Here is a 23,192-nt window from a genome sequence, read left to right as displayed (position 1 = left end):
TGGAGTAATCTGCCCGCTGTGCATTTGTTTTCTGTGTTCCATTGTAGCTCTGTACACATCAATTGAAAAGAAAATGTACAGTGGCATTGCTTGTAAACCTGTTGTTGTTTCTGAATCCAGCATTGGAAGCCTCAAATGTGCAGGTTGATGGTGGTTCTTTTGTAGAAGAGTAAAATAAACAGCAATCACTGGCAAATATTTGTTGTTACACCTAATCCATACTTTTAAGAAAACTTGTGATTTATCATATTTTTAAAAAAACTTAATTGAATTTTTTTTGGGGGGGACAGGGGAAGGGTGTGTGGCGGGAGGTGGTGAAGATCTTTGTTACATAATACCCCATGACCTTGGGATCAATAAAAGTTCCTATTTATTGATAGAGTTGTCAGTTTTCAGATGAGTGACTTGTTATGAAATGTAACAAAATTTGTAACAATAAATTGTTTCTGCTGCTCTGTGTTGTAGGTGTGTTTAGTCTTGGAGTTCCAGTGGATGCACTCTTCTTTATTGGGAATCAGCTGGTTGCAACCAGTCATACTGGAAAAGTAGGAGTGTGGAATGCAGTCACTCAACACTGGCAGGTGAGCTAATACCTTTATGAAATGTAATAAAAAATGAATTTGCTACTTTTTAAAATTTCTGATGCTATGCAGTTGATATACAATATGGTGGCCATATCTATTTTGCTGGTGCCTCACATTCATAATTTGCAAATGCAGTACAGAACTGAGTGAATTATTTTCAGTATCTGTGATCATTCATTTTATAAATATGAAAGTTTCAGGATAATCTTCAGGGAATTATGTTCACAAATGGTCATACAACAGGTGATAAATTTGTCATGCTTAGCAAACGAGTAATTTTGTTGATACTGCTACCAAGTTCCTGTATTCCTTCATGTGTTAAGATATGCAAACTCCAGCCACAGAGGAAGTTGTGGGTAGGTCAAATGTTTCTATTTATAACATTGAAAATGTTGTCAAATACAAAACAGTTGATTCAGTGACTAAACATTGAACTGAAATACTGCAGCCAGAACAAAACTTGTTTTTTTTTATTTGTTGCATTACTTGTTCAGATGATTAAACTGCAAGTCAACTATCTAGAATTTATATTTGTTCTTTTAAAATATTTGCTCTCACCTGTCAATGAAGCTTTGCGCTAGTTTGGGGAATAGGCCCAATGGAATAAAAATGAAAATTGTAGCCAGCAAGATCCAATTAAAAATCCATGTTTGCTTTTTGAAGGTAAATGCCTGCATATGTAGACAAATTATAATTTTCAATCTTCAAACTTCAATTTAGATATTTATCAACCATTGGAAAAGATGGAAACGGATAACTGTTAAGAATCTATTAAGTAAAAGAAAACCCAATTGGGGCACAGAGTCTGTGGGCAAGTGATGGAATGGTGCCGCGCCCAGTTCTTTGGTTGACGCATGGCTAAATGATCATGCAGCTGCGTCAAGTAAGATTAAGTGTGAGCCAGTCAGCTCCTCTGTTAGATAATTGGGTGTCTGTGCTTCAGTTTCATTTGCTCCACTCTGGTTTAGATCCCTTGATACACTTACCCATCAAAGACCTTAACAATCTAATTTTGCACACTTCAGTGACCCCAGTAATCGCAAACATTTGGATAAGTTTCAAATCTCCACCGTCCTTCATTTCTACTCCGAAACAGTGTACCTGTTATTTTAAGATTACGCTACCTTGTTTTTGATTTGTCATCAACTGTCAAAGATGACATATATTTTTGATTTACACTAACAAAGGAAACCAGTGCCTTGAGTTTGTAATATGAATGCTCCTTACGTTAAGGACACAGATCACTGCCTCAACCTTCTAAACTCAAGGTAATGGAACCATATTGTAATCTGTCCTTGTGATATAATCATTCAAATCCTAATGTAATTGTAGAGAATTTGTGCTATACCCACTCCAGGCCAGTGCAACTTTCTTGCTATTTTGAGCTCAAAATTGAAGGCAATACTAAAGGTGGAGCCTGAGCAAGTGTCATGTTCCAATTTTTATTGAATTCCAGGCACCTCAAATTAAAATGCAGTATATTATTTATTGCTTTTATTACTCTTTCTTTTCTGTGTACCTAGGGACCTAATTCCCCATGGTCCTCCACAGCTCACTGCTTTGCACCATTAAGAATGCATTCAGCTTGTCTTTCTTAGGACGACCCTGTATTTCCCTCACTGAACTTAATTTGCCTTAAATTTACTCATCACTTAGTCCGTTTTATTCTGTTTGAAGCTTCCTGTTCCTGTTTGTGTAACTTTTGCCTCCAAATGTGGTCACATCTGAAAGTTGGTATTTATAACTTTCTTTTATTTTGATCAGCTTATGACTATTTAAATATTCACTGTATAATAAATTCTAGTAACTTCATGCACCTAGTATTGAACTGACTGGTCTATAGTTAATATAATTTTCCTTGCTTCTTAAATAATTCAGTGATATTTGCCAATCCAAAGCCACAATTTATGATTCTAGAGAATTTTGAGAAATTATCCAAAATTGCTTTATCTACTGCTTTTAATGATCTGAGATAGAAATCTTCAGGCCCTGGAAATTTCTCTATCTTAAGACATCTTATTTTCTCCATTGAATTTTTATTATTATTTCGACTATTATCTATATTAGACTATTATCTCTATATTATCTATCATCATATATAAAATGTGATATCTAAGTTTGATACTGCCTCTTATCTTATTTACTACACTTGGTTGCTAATTGTGCAAATGAGGTATTTACTTTTTAGATGTCTTTCCGAGTTTTCAATCCTATCAAACATTTCCCTCTGTTGCTTTGCATGTTACCCAAAATCTGTTCAGCCCTTTTTACTGTGAGCAATTCCATTTTAATTCCTTCAACGTTTGCCTCTTGTAAAGTATTAAGTTGGTTTGAGACTCTTCATACCCCCACATGAGACCAAAAGATGGAAGAGAATAAGTAGGCCATTCAGCTCAGAAACTCTGTTCAACCATTCAGAGATATCATGGCTAATATGATAATCCCCAGCTCTACTTTCCAGTTTTTGTCTGAAAGCCTTGATTCACTTCCGTAAAAAAAAATCTCTCCATCACAGCCTAGAATATATATAATGGCCCAACCTCGGCAGCCCCTTCTAGTAAAGAATTCCACAGATTAAGTATCTTCTGAGAAAAGAAATTTCTCCTGTTCTGTTTTGAATGGGCAACCTGTTATTCTGAGATTACAAAATTCTCCCTCCTGTGGAATCTACTTCTCCACATCCATCCTGTCAATTCCCCCAAGAACTTTGCATGGTTCAATAAGGTCACCACTCATTCTTCTCAATTCCAATAAGTACAGCCCCCCACCCCTCCCCATCTACTGCTCCTCTTGAAACAGTACTTCCATACCTGGAATCAGCCTAGTGAGCCTTCTCTGTACTGCCTTGGATAAGAGGCCCAAAAGCTGTTCACAGTATTCCGTAAGACCAAAAGACTTAGGAGTGGAAGTAAAGCCATTCAGTCGATCAAGTCCACTCTGCTATTTAATCGCAGCTGATGGACATTTCAACTCTACTTACTCACACTCTCCCCTTATCCCTTAATTCCTTGCAAGATCAAGAATTTATCTGCCTTTAAGACATTTAATGTCCCAGCCTCCACTGCTCTCCATGGCAATGAATTCCACAGACCACCACTCTCTGGCTGAGGAAATGTCTCCTCAATTCCATTCTAAATTGACTCCCTCTAATTCTAAGGCTGTGCCCACGGGTCCTCGTCTCCCACCTAATGGAAACAACTTCCCAGAATCCACCCTTCCTAAGCTATACATTATCTTGTAAGTTTCTATTTGATCTCCCCTCAACCTTCTAAAATCTAATGAATACAATCCCAGGATCCTCAGTCGTTCCAAGGATCATCTGTGTGAATCTCCGCTGGACACGTTCCAGTGCCAGTATGTCTTTGCTGAGGTGTGGGGTCCAAAATTGAACACAGTATTCTAAATTGGGCCTAACTAGAGCTTTATAAAGTCTCAGAAGCACATCGCTGCTTTTATATTCCAGCCCTCTTGAGATAAATGACATCATTATATTCGCTTTCTTAATGACGGACTCAACCTGCAAGTTAACCTTTAGAGAATCCTGGACTGATACTCCCAGATCCCTTTGTACTTTTGGCTTTGTGAATTTTCTCACCGTTCAGAAAAATAATCTATGCCTGTACTCTTTTTTTTCAAAGTGCAAGATCTCACATTTGCTCATGTTGAATTTCATCAGCCCTTTCCTGGAACACCCTCCTAAACTGTCTAAATATTTCTGCAGCCTCCCCACCTCCTCAGAACTACCTGCCTGTCCACCTAACTTCATATCATCAGCAAACATGAATGCATGAAGCATTAGACATAAGATGGATGAGCTTGAGGCTCTTTTGGAAATTGGCAGATACGATATTGTGGGGATAACTGAGACGTGGCTTCAAGTGGACAGGGCCTGGGAAATGAATATTCAAGGATACACGTGTTATCGTAAGGACAGACTGACGGGCAGAGGGGGTTGGACTGAGGTGGACAAAGTTTTAAAAAAATCACACAATGCCAGGTTATAGTCCAACAGGTTTATTTGAAAGTACTAGCTTTCAGACAGCGCTGCTCCTTCATTAGACACAGAATTTATAGCAAAAGATTACAGTGTCATGCAACTGAAACAATATATTGAACAAAACTAAATTGCTGTTAAGTTTTATTTAAAAGTAGTAGATTTCAGAGCTCAATAATACATTTGAATGTTAAGTGTTTCTTAAAGTTCTGCTATTACATTCTTTGTTGCAGACCGTAGCATTTTTCCATTGACAAATGTTATGCTAACTGGTCCGTGGTTAACTGTTTTCTGTCTCCTTCACTCCATGACCCCATTACCAGTGCAGCCATGAACTGAAACCCATTGCACCAACACTAATTTTGGTCAAGTATTTAATTCCTTGACTTTATTTACCCTATGCCAGTATGCCTGTGGCTCAGGTAGTAATCCAAAGATTATTAGTTTAGTTCCTTTTTAGTTTAGCTCCTGTTTGTTCAAAATCTTCGAATGGAGTGGCCTTTCTGGTCCTACCAATGTTGTTGGTGCCAACATGGATGCTGATTACTAGATCCCTCCTTTCCCTCCAAATTCCTCTCCAGCTTGGAGTAGATGTCCTGAACTCTTGAATTAGGGAAGCAACACAGCCTTCCGGAGTCCTGCTCACAGCTGCAGAGAACAAAATCTAGATCCCTATTGTATTCTGTACCATTGCTAACTTTCTGTTTCCACTCCTCGCAGCTCCCAGTCCCAAGGTGCCATGATCAGTTTGTTCATCTCATTACTGTTCTCTCTCCTCGCAGTTTGCATGAACTTCATAATTGTTGGACAATTGCAACAGCCAAGGCTCCTCAGTGTAAATCCCTGGGTCCTCAAGTGCAGTCGCACCTTTCTGTCTCGGGCAACTCAAAACTGACCTGTGATCGGAACGGTGTGATCACTCTGGAGCAAAGTGCCCAGGTGACTTTCCCCCTGTCTGATGTCACACAATGCCTCTAAATCAGATTCCATCGCCTCAATTGAATTGGAGTAATTGCAAATTCAGTGTAAACTGGTGACCATTTGTAAGATGTTTCTTATTGTTGGATTGTTAACTAATCATATTGTGTTACTTGTGGCTAAATCTACTTAACCTGTTGTTCCTCCGTTTTAAAATATTACTGTTTCCTGCTGCTCATCTCTGTATCTGTGCATCTTATTAAGAAGACTATATATTACTCTTAGAGTCATAGAGTCACTTACTACAATCTTTCATCTTTTTTGGTCTTTAACTATTTCCAGACTTGCAACCGCTTAAAATAAGAATGTGCCAAACAAAAGGGTCCCACAACAAATGCATCTTTTCAATCTAGCAATTGCTTTCCACATAATAGCATTTGTTCTATGTGGACTTCCCACCAAGAAAAAGTTCTCTCTCAAACTACAGCTCATCTCCTAGGATATAAGGAATTCTGCAGGAATTTCCATCTAATAGAACCACTCCATATTACACCATAAATCAGATTATTTTATTTAATGTGGGGATAAGGAACTGATTCAGAGACTGAAATATTAGCCTGGCAGTTGTTTTACTGCTGACATGATTAATTGTCATGTAATATATGACATGAAATTCATCTTTTACTGGGGTTGAGAGTGAATCAAAAAAACTCTGGTGCAGTCCGTTTCTAGTTACAAGTGCTGTACAAATTGACAGATTCTATTTGCATGAATTGTTGTATTTGATCAGTAAGAACTGTAACATTATGTTTTTAAGCTCTTATTTGTCAGATTTTCTGAACTGACATTAATTTTTTTGTAACTGAGACTAAGGTTTCATTGCAACAATCTTTTTTTTTAAAGAATGTCATCTTAACTAGGGGAAAATATCAATAATTGTATCAAGATCCATGTTTCCTTAAAATTCTCTTGAAATGTACAGGTGCAGGAGGTTGTTCCTATCACCAGCTGCGACACTGCAGGAACATTCCTTCTGCTGGGCTGTAACAATGGATCGATATATTATATAGGTAAGAAACCGTCATCAGCCATTGATAAATATTTTACCTGAAGTTGTGGGTAGGAGACTGCAGAGGCTTTTATTAAAAGAAAGGTAAAAGTCAAGCATCTGTAAAGATTATGAAAGCATCAAGAAATATAAAAACTAATGAGGTGCTGAAAAGAGAATGTTAAAAGAGATATCCAAGTTTAAAGCCGAAGTTTTCCTAAATAAGATGATTCAGAATAGTTTGGTAGAATGTGTTGTAGTAATGATCAATATTAGATTTGCAACATCACAATGAACATCTCACATCCAGGAAACGTTGCTTTTTTTTCATGTACTTGGTGAAAGATTGTAAACAATTGACTTATTTGCTCTTTTAAATTACCTATCATTAGGGCCCTTTGAGGTCAATAGTAGAGGTTACAGTATAAGTATTGCCGGGACTTGCCAAAGATGCTGAAGTTCCATCTGTATAGGTGTTCTGTGCCTTCTGTCTAATTGTAGCAGTAAAGTTGCTGTTTCATCTGAATATTATTTGTGGTTTCAAGAATACCCATTACCTACAAATTTACTTGGCAGTGTAATGACACCCACCTTAGCTTGTTTCTGACCTTGTATTTTTGTCTTGTCAATGACTTGACTCATTTCTGTTTGTATCCGACTGCTAAGATTGGCATTTAGCTTTTGTGAATAAGGTTTATAATGTATTATTACTGGAGAACTTGCTTTAGGAAGCATCCTGCTTTGGAAGGATGTTATTAAACTGGAAAGGATACAAAAACTATTTACAAGGATGTTACAGACACTAGAGGGTTTGAGTTATATGAAGAGGCTGGATAGTCTGACTTTTTTCCCCAGGAGCGTAGGAGGCTGAGAGGTTTATACAATCGTGAGGGGGATAAATGAAATGAATGGTCAAAGTATTTCCAAAACTAGAGTGCGTAGGTTAAGGTGAGAGGGACAAGATTTAAGAGACCTGAAGGGTGACTTTATCATACAGAGGGTGGTGTGTGTATATAGGTCGAGCTGTCAGAGGGTGTGAGGTAAGTGTAATTATAATATTAAAAAATATATTTGAGCAGGTACATGGACGGGAAAGACAGAGGGATATGAGCCAAATGCAGGCAAATGGGACTATTTCAGTTTAGGAAACCTGATCAGCATGGATGAATTGGGCCAAAGGGTCTGTTTCTGTGCTGTATGACTCTATAACATGGTTATAATATAGAGTTTAATGGTTTTTTTTTGTTCTGTGAAGGTGTCTTTGTTTTATTGGGGTCCAAAACGTTTTTAGCATTTGTGTTAAACCAGAATTTAAAGTAAAACATGTGACTTAAGCTAACAGCTACCTGGTGAGATAATTACTGAACTGTTTATTCAGTTGATTTTTTTTATGGCCCAGACAGAGAGGGAGAGATTTACCAGGATGTTGCAGGGTATGGAAGGTTTAAGTTATAAAGAAAGACTGGATAGGTTAGGACTTTTTACACTGGATCGTAGGAGGTTGAGAGGTGACCTTATAGAAGTTTATAAAATCATGAGGGGTATGGATAGGATTAGTGGTAGTTGTCTTTTCTCTAGAATGTGGATTTCTAGACTAGGGAGCACAAGTTTGAGGAGAGAGATTTAAAAAAGAAGGGGCTTTTTTTTTCACATAGTGGTTCGCATGTTGAATGAACTTCCTGAGGAACTGGTGGATGTGGGGCACAATTATAGCATTTAAAAGACATTTGGATAAGTACGTGAATTGGACGACTTTGGAGGGATATGGGCCAGGAAGAAGCAGATGGAACTATCTTAGTTTGGGATTATGCTTGGCATGGACTGGTTGAACCGAAGGGTCTGTTTTTGTGCTATATGAGCAGGTCCAGTTCAAAAGGAACAATTCATACCACCAAATATGTTGCTTACCAGCCTAAAGCAGTCAAAGTCAAGGAAAAAAAGTTTTATTTTTCCCCTTTTTGAGATTCATGAGAAGTTCGTGAGTTAACCTATGTCTGTGTATCTTGGGGAGGGACACAGAAAATCACATTTGGTAAAATTGCAGAAAATCATTGAAACGAAATCATCAATTGATTTCGCTGTATCTTATTCCAAACTATTCCACACTGTAAGTTTAAAATACTACATCTACTCCAAATTTGGATTGTGTTTTATTTTTCATACGTAAAGTATTGTACGTTAATTATTAATAAGAGTGACCTTGCACTGTATTCTAGACATGCAGAAGTTCCCATTAAGGATGAAGGATAATGATCTTCTGGTTACGGAGCTTTATCATGATCCATCAAATGATGCCATCACTGCATTAAGTGTGTACCTCACTCCAAAGACAAGTATGTACGTTGTCAATAACCAATATAGTCTGCTAATTAAAATTTCTATATGCTAAGCGATTGAACATTTGTTCAGTTCAGATTATCAGACAAAACCTCAGACAGTATAAGAGGCTCCAGTGGATACATAACTTTCCTAAGCAATAAATGATGTTATGGAAATTGGAATGCTGATGGGATGAATCTAGAATGGCAGAAAAGAGAAATGGTGAGGGTAGATTGAATTGTATTGGTCAGCTGCCATCAAGGTTGCGGAAAAAAAATCCTAAGATTCAAAGTTTGGGTGAAGATTTGTAGCTCGGGTGCTCGTTGTTGTGGTTCTGTTCGCGGAGCTGGAAATTTTTGTTGCAAACGTTTCGTCCCCTATCTAGGTGACATCCTCAGTGCTTGGGAGCCTCCTGTGAAGCGCTTCTGTGGTGTTTCCTCCGGCATTTATAGTGGCCTGTCCCTGCCGCTTCCGGTTGTCAGTTTCAGCTGTCCGCTGTAGTGGCCGGTATATTGGGTCCAGGTCGATGTGTTTGTTGATGGAGTTTGTGGATGAGTGCCATGCTTCTAGGAATTCCCTGGCTGTTCTTTGTTTGGCTTGCCCTATAATGGTAGTGTTGTCCCAGTCGAATTCATGTTGCTTGTCGTCTGCGTGTGTGGCTACTAAGGATAGCTGGTCGTGGCGTTTCGTGGCTAGTTGATGTTCATGGGTGCGGATCGTTAGCTGTCTTCCTGTTTGTCCTATATAGTGTTTTGTGCAGTCCTTGCATGGGATTTTGTACACTACATTAGTTTTGCTCATGCTGGGTATCGGCTCCTTCGTTCTGGTGAGTTGTTGTCTGAGGACCCAAAGGACTAGCCACACTACCATACATCAGGAGCATTTCAGAACTGACAGCCAGACTACTGCGACCACTAGGACTTATAACAGCACACAAACCAACAGCCACCCTCAGACAACAACTCACCAGAACGAAGGACCCGATACCCAGCATGAGCAAAACTAATGTAGTGTACAAAATCCCATGCAAGGACTGCACAAAACACTAAATGGGACAAACAGGAAGACAGCTAACGATCCGCATCCATGAACATCAACTAGCCACGAAACGCCACGACCAGCTATCCTTAGTAGCCACACACGCAGAAGACAAGCAACATGAATTCGACTGGGACAACACTACCATTATAGGGCAAGCCAAACAAAGAACAGCCAGGGAATTCCTAGAAGCATGGCACTCATCCACAAACTCCATCAACAAACACATCGACCTGGACCCAATATACCGGCCACTACAGCGGACAGCTGAAACTGACAACCGGAAGCGGCAGGGACAGGCCACTATAAATGCCGGAGGAAACACCACAGAAGCGCTTCACAGGAGGCTCCCAAGCACTGAGGATGTCACCTAGACAGGGGACGAAACGTTTACAATAAATATATACAGCTCGGCGAACAGAACCACAACAAAATCCTAAGATCCCGTATAAGCTGCAGTGTTAATAGAAGTAAAGCTATTGTGTTTGCTGCATTCTTGACTTTAAAATCAGTCACAATTCCAGCTCCTAATCCTTACCCATTCTGCTCCTTTAAAGAAAATGTGTGTGTTGGTGTGGACAAAGCTGGGCTCAACTGTAATATACTTAATAAACAAAACACTTTCCACTACTCACTATCTAGGGTTACTTGGGTTGTCAGAGTATTGAAGCTATACCCCAGCATGTCAGTTGCCTAATGTAAAAAGGGGAAGGAAGATATCTGTTCTGTCTAAACATATATTACATTTGGAGACTTCAGTTAATGTATGATTGTTAAATATATTTTGCTCATTTATAGGCGTCAGTGGCAATTGGATTGAGATTGCATATGGAACCAGTTCTGGTGCAGTGCGTGTAATAGTCCAACATCCTGAAACTGTAGGGTCAGGTCCCCAACTCTTCCAGACCTTCACAGTTCACCGAAGCCCAGTAACTAAAATCATGCTGTCTGAAAAATATCTGGTGTCTGGTAAGCTTGTGAATTTAATTTAGATTTGAGAGAGTTTTTTTTAATGTTTTTATTAATTTGTGCTGTACTGATTTCTTCCCAATTAAATTTTACAGTCCTTCTTTTATATATTAGTTTAGGATTGGTAGCTTGTCTGTGCTTTTAAATTTTCAGTTGTTCCCCATTACAAATGATACAAAATATGTGATATCCTGATGGGAAAACAAATGAGAAAACCTAATTCCATAGAAAATAGGATGGTGAGAAATCAAGTGAAGATCATAATCAGATACTTTAGGGAATGGAGTATTCTCTTAGTTGGACTAGCCAGCTCCCCCCATCCCCAACATATGCCACATGTGTCCATATCTATTAATATCTTCTCTTTTCAGAAGTGCATCAATCTAATTTACTTGAAATATCTGATGTTATCCACTTTGGTGATCTCCTCTAGCATTATGGCCATACCCATGCAGGTTCATTAATTCATTTAGGTTTCAGGCAGATACCCCCAAACAGTTAAGCTCCTAACTGAGGAAGGATGAATTGGCTCCTTTTTTTTATTCATCTATCCCCTCGGTCACAACAAAGTTAATTTAAAAGAATTCTCTCCGTTGTGGTTACCTTTCTCCTAAAATACATGCCCATTTGGATCTAGAAGGAGCCAATTAACCAGGCTTCCTTGTGTTAACAAAGGTTGAGTTTATTAATTATTAAACGGCAAAAGGATTAGTAATACTATTCATACAGGTTAGAAATAAGGTGCGACTCCAAAAAGATGGAAATTAAAACCTATCTGAATTGTTCACGAAATGTAGATAGTTCAATGTTCTAGCCATTGCAGTGGTGGCTACTGACATTGTTGACCTTGGTAGATGTGAGCAGTCACTTTCACAATCCTTAGTTTTGCAGATTAGTTGCGATTATGCAGTTCTGAGTTATTTCGACTATGATTGATTGAATTCCAGCATTCAGAGTGAGAATGAATCCTTTTGTCCTATTTATTTTTGTCTGGTTTGTAGCACTGGAAGTGAGAGAGATTAGCTGCAATACAAGGGTGTCTAGGGGAGGGTCCTTCAACCCTGACCTTCAAAGCATGCTCACGCTCAAATCCAGGCTGTTACACAATTTCATGTTCATTCCTATAAGCACACTCTACTCGGATTGAAACTTTTTTTTTAACCCTTGACTTGTGTATTCTTCAAAAGTGAAAAATAACAAAATGTGTCTGTAGTTTGAGAGAATCTACTGGGCATGGTTTGCTATTGAGCAGAGAGTCATCAGGCCCTTGTTATCTTTGTAGTGGCAAGAGATTACAGTCCAGTCTGTTTCAGACTTGCCTCTTCGTCCATTTGAAGGGCTGCAGTTTAAAGTTCCCTTTGCATCTGCAGCTGTGATATTCTGTGGATCACTTGCTCCAGCCAACCAGTTAATTTACATTGTCAGCTATTTTTGGCTGTGATGGCTTTCTTTTAAAAACCATTTTTGAATTGCAAGGTAAAAACGTTCACAGTACTTTGGGATTCTGATCCACGATTGTGACATTTATGACTTAATTCCACCACTCCAGTGACCTTCAAATAAGAAGATCAGTTCCTTTTTGTTTTTGCTTCAAACCCTATGTTTTTCCCACGTTTGAACCCGCTATTCACTTGAATCCTGTTACATAGATCAGTGATGTCAGCGATCTTCATAAACTACAAATACTACGATATTCCTTCCATTGTGTTACTGTGAGAGTTACCCATTTTTATGCTTTTATACTAATGAAAATTCTATATATCAAAATTGTAAATGGGTTATGATTTAAGCTTTGGAGAGGAGTTGCTGTGTTTGTTATTTGACAGGTGTGTATTTATAGTGCATTTGAAAAAAAAATCTATTTTGCAAGAAATATTGACCAGAGGCATTTTTCACTTATACGTCCGAGTTGGTACACTTACTTTCTTTGTAAATTGGGTTTGTTCTCTTCTGATTGCTAATATGAACTATATGAAAGGCATGCAGTTTTGTTCTTATACTGGCCTTTGTGTTTACATTTAATAAATATTGCATATCCATATATTTCTCTATATTCACAGAATGAATCACAATATTTTTGCCTTCCTGTTTTGCTTCTGAATTTTGGAAATGACTTGATATGATTTAATCCTGCAGTGTGTGCTGATAATAACCATGTGAGAACTTGGACAGTCACTCGTTTCAGAGGCATGATCTCCACTCAGCCAGGTTCTACTCCACTAGCTTCATTCAAAATACTTTCATTAGAGGAGACAGAGAGTCATGGAAGCTATGCAGCTGGAAATGATATAGGTAAATACTCATGTTTTAAGGTAAAACTATTTAATTAAAAATACTAGGAAATATAACTGAAAGTATCACATGTGTTATTTAGAGATGCTAATTTCCAGTATTTTGTAATACTTAGTATCATCTTGCTTCCCCACTCTTTGTCTTGCTTACAACATTGGGATTCTTCCTTTACAGCAAAAACCTGAAATAAGCATTTTTAGAATGTTTTTGTCAAATCATTTATTAAATTGTCAAAAATGAATTAAAATTGAACTCAGTTTTTTAGTGGATGTAAAGCTATAGAAGTTACTGTATTTTGCTAATGGGTCATTTCTTTCAAAAGGCCTTAAGATATTCTGACATAGCAAGTCAAAATGGAAGTTCAGCAGGAGAACAGTGTGAGTTTGTGTTGGTAGCGTTGTGCTGATGGCTTCACTTTCCACCTGATTTTTATCACAAAGTACAAAATTCATTATAAATCAAAACATTGTTCATTTGGTTCACACAGTGATCAACAGACACAAAGAAAACTTAGATGTGTTAATTGTGCAAACACCCTGTATTTAAAAATCTGTCAGATGCAGTGTCTGTCTGATTGGGAATCCTAAATATTTGAATTTAGATGAGTTACATAGCATTCCTTGTGTTCGTTTGTGTTTTGACCTTTGGAAATAGTATGATTATTTTCACACTGCATGAATTAACTATTAATCAACAAGTTAAACTGTTAAGAGCTGACTTTGTTATATTTTGAATTTTACACTCCTGTTCAAAAAATGTTTGCAAGAATAAGCTCCTCAATTACAGATCGGACGTTTTAAGTTCAGTAGGGGGGAAGCTTCTAGAAAGGTTTTTGAGACAGAATTAGTTGTCACATGGAAAAAAAAAGTGGGCTATTTAAGAAACTAGCATGGAGCATAAAATGGAAATTGGAGTCCTAGAGATGTATAGCACAGAAACAGACTCTCAGGTCCAACTCCTCCATGCCGACCAGATATCTGAATCTAATCTAGTCTTGTTTGCCAAACTTTGGCCCATATCCCTCCAAACCCTTCCTATTCATATACTCATCCAGATGCCTTTTAAATGGTATAATTATATCAGCCTCAAACACTTCCTCTGGCAGCCCAATCTGTATATGCACCACCCTCTGCTTGAAAAAGTTGCCCCTTAGGTCCCTTTTAAATCTTTCCCCTCTCATTCTAAACCTGTGTCCTCTAGTTTTCAACTCCCCTCTTTCGGTGAAATGTCCTTGACTATTCACTTTATCTGTGCACTTCATAATTTTATAAACTTCTATGAGGTCACCCCTCAGCTTCTGAGGTTCCAGGGAGAATAGGCCCAGCCTTTTCAGCCTCTCCCTATAGCTCAAATCTTCCAACCCTGGCAACATTGTTGTCAATCACTTGAGTCATTTCAAGTTTAACAACCTCTTCCGTATAGCAGGGAGACCAGAATTGAACTCAGTATTTGAAAAATGGCCAGACCAATGTCCTACAAGGCCGCAACATGACTAACCAGCTTCAATACTCTATACACTGATCAATAAAGGCAAGCATAACAAACACCTTCATTATCCTGTCTACTTTCATGGAACTGTGAACCTTCACTCCAAGGTATCTCTGTTCAGCAACACTCCCTAGGACCGTACCATTAAGAATGTAAGTCCTGCCCTCCCAAAATGTAGCACCATACATTTATCTTGAATAAACTCCATCTGCCATTGCTCAGCCCATTGACCCCTCTGAGGACAACTTATGTGTCCACTACACCACCAATTGTGCTTAATTTATTGGAGGCTTCTGGAGTGGTGACAGAATGTGTATATGGACTTCCATACAGAATCCAATAGCATACTTGTGACGAAAGTTAAAAGTAGCAAAGTGTATCCAAAATCATCTGCGTAATGATAATTAGATATATTTTGGGCTCTAGGAACTATCATGGTGTGCAAGAATGATTTCAAGAGACATCAGTTATGAAGATAGATTCGAGATCGTAGAATCATAGATGTTGGACTCTTATCCTTGGAGAGAAGAAGCCAAGTGATCTGAGAAGTTTTCAAAATCATTACCGGACTAGAGAGAGTAAATAGGAAGAAACTGTGCCCTCATAAGTATTAAGAACATGAGTGCTCAGATCTAAAGTGAATTAAAAAATAAGCGGATGTAATATGAGAGAACCTTTTCACACGTGGTTCGGGACTGGAATGCACTGCCTGGATGTTTGGCAGAGGCAGGTTCAATTGAGGAATTGAAGAGGACTTTGGATGATTATTTTTCTAATCAATTATGCAAGACTGAGAAAAGGCAGGACAATAGTACTAAGTCCTGGTGCTTAGTTGGATGGCTGGTACAGACACAGTGGGTTGAATGGCCTAGGTCTATGCTATAATATTTCAGTGATTCTGTTCACTTATAACGCTGAGTTTTTCATTTATTTTTGTGCATTTTAATAGGACCGTTTGGGGAGAGAGATGACCAACAGGTTTTCATCCAGAAAGTTGTTCCAGTTACTAACAAGTTGTTTGTTCGCTTCTCCTCTACAGGGAAAAGGTAAAATATTCACCCTTTTGTTTTCATTTATCATTGGGAATGATTATAGTTAACTTCTAATTATATTATACTTTCTGCTTGTTTGGTATTTTTGATTCCAGGATTTGTGAGATCCAGGCAGTAGATGGCATGACAATAACTGCATTTACTGTGAGGGAATGTGAAGGTTCGAGTCGAATGGGTTCTCGACCAAGGAGGTATCTCTTCACAGGCCATGGAAATGGAAGCATTCAGATGTGGGACTTGACGACTGCTATGGACATGGTAAACAAAAAGGAAGAGAAGGGTGAGTTTAAAAAGTCTGTTGCAACTCTGAACAGAATCATTGCAGTTTAGAGATGCATTATCTTTCTTTTAATATGTTTTACTAATGGTGCCTGGTGAGATCAGGGCTCTTTCTAAGGTTAAATTTTATAATTAACGTCAAAAACCATAATTTCTTGTATTGCTTGTACAGATACCTTTAAATGAAAGATGAAAAATTGAGTGTATTTTGAAATAGCTGTATATTTAACAACCTGTTTAAACACTCTGAAAAATGTAGTGGATAGCTCATGTTAAAATAACAAGTTGTAATGTACTTGTGTTCTTCACAGATGACTGTGGAGGCCAACTCATTGAGTGTATTTGATACAGAGATAAGTAAATTCTGGTTCAAAGTTACAGGAAGAAAGCAGGGTTAAGAAACATATCGGCCATGACTGAACGGCAGAGTAGTCCTGAATGGCCTATTTCAGCTCCCATGTCTTATGTTTTATGGCTTATTGTATTCAGTTTGTAATCTGGATATTAAATTCTTTTCTGTTAGTCAATATTTAACTTCAGGAACTAAGGTGTTAAGGTATCTGAAATTACAAAGAAATTCTGATGTTGCTCAGTCTAAATAATTTTATTTTTAAACATCAAATTTCTACAAATGTGATTTTTTTGTCAAACTTTGCAGTTTTTACCTACCAGCAAGCTCCAGGGATGTTCTACAAAAAAGAGCAAATATTTCTTCAATATTAGGGTGATTAGCTGATATCCAGTGACATAGCTGATATTCTAACAACCTTTGAAGATTTATTGACAAACATCAATGCATGCTGGGTCTAGGTCATTATCTGAACGATTGACATGTATTGGATGAATGATGCAGTTCTGTGCAATGATTTAACTACTATATTCAAAGCACTAGAGTTTTGGGCAATTAGAACAACTCAAGTGTAATTTAGAAATAGTGGACAGAGCTTAACTAAAGGATTCCTCGCACTTCCAGTTTTTCCTGCCGTGGCTATGGGGTGTAGGTGTGAGGAGCAATGGGGAGCATATGCGAGGCTGAGATGCCCTGGAGAGTGCAATAGGATTTGAATTGGTATTGTGTGGCTATTATCTTATCAGACCGTAGGGCTGTTGTCTTATTAGAGATAGACGATTGATGATTTAATCGGAGGGCCACCATACCTCACATAAGGGGAGAGGCTGAGAAAGGCAGTCCTTCATGATAACACCATCTGGTGCGGGAATTGAATCCACGCCATTGGCATCACACTGCTTCGCAAGCAAACTGAGCTAAACCAACCTCATACTTGAATTGGTATTGGTATAAGGGGAAATGTGAGGTAGTTGGGAGAGTATTGAGAGGATGTGAAGTGTGATGGCTGGACAGCCTAAAATCTTCTAACGTTGGCAGCACTGAAACAAAGTCCCATAGTACTGAGCTAGGTATCTAATCAGCCCCCGCCCAATACTTGTCTGTCTCAGGTGCTGGTGATGCTCTGACTCCCCCTTGCACATGTGCACACAAACAGCTCCTTCCCCTTGAACCTGGAGCAAACATTGTGTGTACCATGACACTTTACACCAAGGCTGGTCCAGTGAATCAAGACATTTTCTAACTCAAGCTACTTGCTCTGGCAGCCAAAATTAAATAGGGAATGTCAGATCGTTTGGGGAAGTTCAGTTTTTGATTTAAAAAAAAATAGCTATTACTGAGTTCCATTTCATGTATTAGATATTGTCCAGTGAGACACTATTAGGACAAATGGATCTCCATAAGGAATTACAAGATGTAATGCAATTGTGGTTCTAGAAGAATTGTAAGTGACAAGCTCGGACTTTGGATACTTTATGGTTTCGAAAAATCTGAACTGGATTATACTACCATTTGGCAACAATTGGTAATTATAGCATTTTAATGTGGAAAATGATACAAATGCACTATAGACTATTTAGTGTGATTTGGCATTATGTACAAACATGTATGTACTTGGGTACACAAGTGTCAATCTGTTATGGGTATTGCTGGATTAATTTTAATGGCAGTCTTTACTATAGTTCATTGCCCTGTATATAATCGTTATGTAAGTGCAGTGATCTTAAAATCTTTCCGCTGTTCGCGATACATCTACATCTCTATAATCATAGCTGAAGTAAATACAAATAATAGTATCGCATTAAAGTTTGAACTCGAGCTAAAAGTGAGGCAGGACATGCAGTTGTGAAATTGTCTATTTCGGTGCCATATTCATAACAACAAATAACTAATTTAATCCACTGCTGGTGAAAGGGTATATGTGGTTCACAACATAATTGATTTCTTTCAGATGTTGGAGGCCCCACGGAAGAAGAGCTGCTGAAGTTGCTGGATCAGTGTGATCTGAGCACATCCCGCTGTGCTACTCCCAACATCAGTCCAGCTGCCTCATTAGTACAGCATACTAAACTGCGGGAGTCAAACTCAAGGTAATGGTTATCAAACAGACTATTTTATTTGCTATCTTTTAACAGCAAGAGAAGTCCCAGCAGTTAGTGTAGATGCAGCTTTTCTTGATTCTTTTTGAAGATTTTTTTTATCATGTAAAAAGTGCTGTCACAGCATTTATTACAGGTTTTTTGATTAATTGTGAAACGTATTTTTATTTGGACATTTCCCTCTCATATTGGTGTGGGTCCCTGCTTTCTGTTTAAAATGAGTTCTTGCCTAATACTGTCAAAATTGACCTTCCTCCAATTCATAATTTTAACTTTTAGATCTGGTCTGTCCTTTTCCATCACTATTTTGAAACTAATAGAGTTATGATCCCTGGCCCAAAAGTGCTTTCTCACTGATACCTTCATCACTTGCCCTACCTTATTTCCCAAGGGTAGGTCAAGATTTGCTCCTACTCCTGTATTGAATCAGAAAATTTTCTTGTACATACTTAACAAATTACTCTCCATCCCAATCTTTAATACAGTGGCAGTGCCAGCCTATGTTTGGAAAGTTAAAATCCCCTACCGTTACTACCCTACTATTCTTACAGATAACGGAGATTTTCTTCCAAAATTGCTTCTCAATTTCCTACTGACTATTGGGGAGACTACAGTACAATTTCAATAAGGTGACCGTCCCTTTCTTATTTTTCAGTTGCACCCAAATAACATCCCTGGATGTACTGCCAGGAATATCCTCCCTTAGGACAGGGTAATTTATCCCTAATGAAAAATGCCACTCCCCCTCGTCTCTTGCCCCCTTTTTATTGTTCTTCTAGCATCCATACCCCCGGAATATTAAGCCACCGGTCCTGTCCATCCCTGAGGCATGTTTCTGTATCCCAGACCCATGTTCCCAACCATTTCCTGAGTTCATCTGCCTTCCCTGTTAGGCCTCTTCCGTTGAAATAAATACAGCTTAATTTATCAATCCTACCTTGTTCTCTGCTTTGTTTCTGCCAACCCTGAATGTTTGTTTGATTTGCTCCCTTTCCCAGCTGTACCAGTCTTAGACTGATCTCCTTGCTCACTCTCCCTCCCCCCACCCCCCCCACCCACCCACACCTGTGCACACACCCACCTCTAACGTCGCAATCCTGCCGAGGTGTTCTAGCTTATCACCCTGCCGATAGAGTGGTCCCGGTCCGGTTCCAATGCAATCCGTCGTTCACATGCCGGTCACGTCTACCTCAGAGGTCATTCCGATGATCCAGAACTGTGAATCCATCTCCCCTATACTAACTCCTCAGCCATGCATTCATCTGCCCTATTCTATTCCTACTCTCACTAGCTAGTGGTGCGGGGAGTAATCCCATTATTACTACTCTGGATGACCTACTTTTTAAATTCCTGTCTAATTTCCCATCGCCTTTCCTCAGAGCCTCGTCCTTTCTCCTTCCTATGTTGTTAGTTCCAATGTGTACAATGACCTCCTGCTGGTCCTGCTCCCCTTTTGAGAATATTCTCTACCCTGTCAGAGATATCTTTGGTCCTGGCACCAGGGAAGCAACATGCCATTCTGAAAGCTTGTTGTTGAAGGCAGTAAAATCTGTTATCTTCCATGGCCAACATATCCTAGAATGAAACTTGAACCCAGAGCTTCTAGATTCAGAAGAAGTCTGCTATGCACTGAGCCATGGACATTCTGTAATTGAGTAAAAATTGACAGCAACCTAATAACAAAAAACTGATTTTAATTGACATTTTATTGGTAATGTTTTTAACACTCACCATTTTAATTTTACTCAGTAAAAATCTGATTTTCTTGTATCCTTCCTCAGTCTTCAGCTTCAAACTACTGATACTCTTCATGAAACTGCAACATATGGTTCTGTTAGACCATATAGGGAGAGCCCACTGCTTGCAAGAGCAAGGCGTACAGAAAGCTTTCACAGTTATCGAGACTTCCAGCCATTTACATTCAGTAAAAACGTATTGGATAAAGGAGGCATTGCTTCTGAGTGTGATTCTTCAATACAGACAGAAGGTGAGCTAAAAGGAAAGAAATTTGGAGCCACTGAATGTAGCACTAATGACAGGAAGAGTCAGGTGACTGACACACGAGCAAGAAGTCTGGATGGGGCGCCAGAGATTCTGAAAGCAAGTGAGAGTCTGGCTGACTTCAAGAAAAAGGGGCAGGATGAAGACACTGACAAAATTGAAAACAAGAAGAAAAATACTTTTGAAGGAGGGTTTCTCAGCAGGAAAAAGACTGTTGTAGCTCAGCCGTTGGCATCCTGCCCAAATGGTCCTGAAATGGGCAATGAGCCACATGGTGCACCCTCACAATCACCAACAAAAGGAGCCACTTCTCCTCGCCACAAGAAGGTTGAAGTTTCCTGTCAGGACCACAGTTTGTGAGTCACTACAAAGAGCTTGGATTTTAATTGATAGAAACCATATAATGCTACAGTATTCACATGCAAATAATTTGTTACACTAACTTCTATTTCCAGTTCAAAGAATTACTACAATTTTTTTGTCAGTATTAATTGTTTTTTAATATTTTTATTTTGTTGCATTACAGCATTTTAGTATACACTAAGCACCAGCATAAGCATTGTTATGAAAACTGACACAAGGTGTCTGCTCCCTAATAACTGAGCCTGTTGAAATTTATTTTTATTTGTCAATGCCTCAATTATCTGGCTTCTGTTGTAATACGCACTAATTTTTATATACTATTTGTGCAGCAAATTTTCAGTCTTGTAGGTATATTGAAGTTATAAAATCCCATTCTAATGGTTTTTATTCATTGTTTGTTTGATCTGGAGGGCTTCAAAATGCATTTATTCAAATACACATGGGCAAAAACTTAAGACTTGATCGAGAGATATTGAAGCAAAAAAAAGCAACTATCTATAGAATACATTACCTAAAAGATTTCCAAGTCAAAAATGCTACAAACGTGAATGAGTTATCTTGCATAGCAAAAAGATCACTTAAGTGAAATATTTAATGCAGCATTGCTTTTATTGAATGACCTATATTTAATTATAGAATGAGTGGTACAGACTTATTAACTCATCATAGAGCTTATTTTTTATTTGCCTGCAGCATACTGTCTCATGCTGACTGAATTAGCAATAACACCAGTGGAATTTATATGAAGGCATTTTGGATGAGTTATAGCTGTAGACAATTTTCTTAAATACAACATTGTACTGAGAGTATAGAATAAAACCAACTGGAGATCTTAACCAAATAATATATGGTTTGACAGCATCAGCAACTGTAACTAACCTAACAATGGGGAGAAAATAACTCATTTGTAGAGACATTACTTGTACTTAGACTTTCCCAATCAATATGGTTAGTATGAAGGTGTTTTTGGTACAAGTCCAAATGGGAACTTCTCATTTCCATCATTCAAATGAAACCTCATCTTTCTTCTTAGGAGGATGATTGCTGTGCAATCTGTACAGTGCATGAAAAAATGTCCAGCATACCATTTGCACAAGACAAACGATGGAATAACTTTTTAAAAAAAAAAATGGTTAATATACCTTTCAAAATTTAGACACTTAAGTCAAACTTGATAGATACTTAATAGCCCTGCTTACTACAAGCTTTGTGTTGGTCCCTGGTATTTAGTTGAGACTAAACAATTATTTAGTTGGTATGATCAGAGAGCCCAATACATTTGAAAAGTAGAGGATAAAATTTGAACCATTTCATCAAATACCCCTACCAGTTACTTGAACTCAAAACACAATACTAGCCAATTAACCATCCACTCATGATACCATTTTATCCTGTTTGATCATTTCAAAAAATGGCGATTCTTGTGGTGCAGTGATAGTGTCCCTACCTTTTGAAGTGGAAGACTTAGGAGTCAAGTTCCACCTGCTCCAGAAGTGCTCTGAACACATTGATTAGAAAACACTGATGTGACAAAATATCCAAAATTACTGTTTCATGTAAATAAATCCTTTTTTTTGTTTGCTTGGAGATGGGTTGAGATCAGGACAACAGATAATAACAATCCATTGCATGTAAAACTGAAACATTTTGTACTGCACCTGAACGGGCTAGACTGTTTGTGTACGTACGGCAAAATGAGCCTTTTGGCAGAGTTCTGCTTCTCTGCTATTCCAGAGTAAGCAGCCAAAGTCTCAGCAAGGAAGCTGATCAGTTTTACCTTATCAAAGTCTGCATAGACAATGATTTTTACATACTTAAAAACTATTTGGGCAGTTCTGCCTCTTTGAGTGTTCTCACTTCCAAGTTTTATCATCATCCTGCTAACTTTCTAATATCACAACCAAAGTGGGAATTCCATTTCTCAAGTGGGTTTGGCATCTCTGTTAGAAAATACCATAAGAAATAATTGCTGGTAACCAAAAGTTCCTGCGGTGCAATTTAGTACTTCAGATGTGAACTAAGAATGTTTTGGTGTGTCTGCCTATGAATTGTTCTATGACACCAATGATTGATTAATCAACATTTTCAAAAGCAGTTTGCACAGCTCTGCACCGAAGAACTTAGTTCACATGAGATTGTGTAACTACAGAATTTTGTAGCTATTGCACTCCATATCTTGTTTCACTGTAACAGATTCTAATGATCAATTAAAAATAACTTGTTAAACAATAATGTATGTGGATTTTAATTCATTATTGCCAATGTGCGCGCACTTCTGAAACTCTTCCTGATATCGTATTCACTTATGGTCCCTAAAATTTCCTGTGTCAAAATTTCTACAATGTAAATGAGAATGTTCTCAGGGAAAAGAAAACTATTTCTCTATTTTGATTTTTCAA

General features: G+C 38.2%; 1 protein-coding gene across 1 annotated transcript in view; it reads left to right on the top strand.

The window, feature by feature from the left end:
* The window catches only part of kctd3 (potassium channel tetramerization domain containing 3), a 71,514-nt gene extending 48,489 nt beyond the window's left edge, over positions 1 to 23,025 (top strand). Inside the window, exons 10-18 of the mRNA XM_043695807.2 lie at positions 466 to 581; positions 6,479 to 6,566; positions 8,761 to 8,877; positions 10,700 to 10,870; positions 13,007 to 13,162; positions 15,600 to 15,696; positions 15,798 to 15,982; positions 18,282 to 18,420; positions 20,211 to 23,025. Of these exons, the coding sequence (XP_043551742.2) occupies positions 466 to 581; positions 6,479 to 6,566; positions 8,761 to 8,877; positions 10,700 to 10,870; positions 13,007 to 13,162; positions 15,600 to 15,696; positions 15,798 to 15,982; positions 18,282 to 18,420; positions 20,211 to 20,790 (1,649 nt within the window). The 3' untranslated portion in view covers positions 20,791 to 23,025. The remainder of the gene's footprint in view (positions 1 to 465; positions 582 to 6,478; positions 6,567 to 8,760; positions 8,878 to 10,699; positions 10,871 to 13,006; positions 13,163 to 15,599; positions 15,697 to 15,797; positions 15,983 to 18,281; positions 18,421 to 20,210) is intronic.
* The last annotated feature ends 167 nt before the right edge of the window (positions 23,026 to 23,192 follow it).

The sequence above is a fragment of the Chiloscyllium plagiosum genome, unplaced genomic scaffold (genome assembly GCF_037043375.1).
Source record: "Chiloscyllium plagiosum isolate Xiang-an unplaced genomic scaffold, Cpla_swu_hap1 HiC_scaffold_10, whole genome shotgun sequence".
Classification (NCBI taxonomy): Eukaryota; Metazoa; Chordata; class Chondrichthyes; order Orectolobiformes; family Hemiscylliidae; genus Chiloscyllium; species Chiloscyllium plagiosum.
The sequence above is the reverse complement of the archived record's forward strand: the minus strand, read 5'-3'. Positions and strand labels throughout refer to the sequence as shown.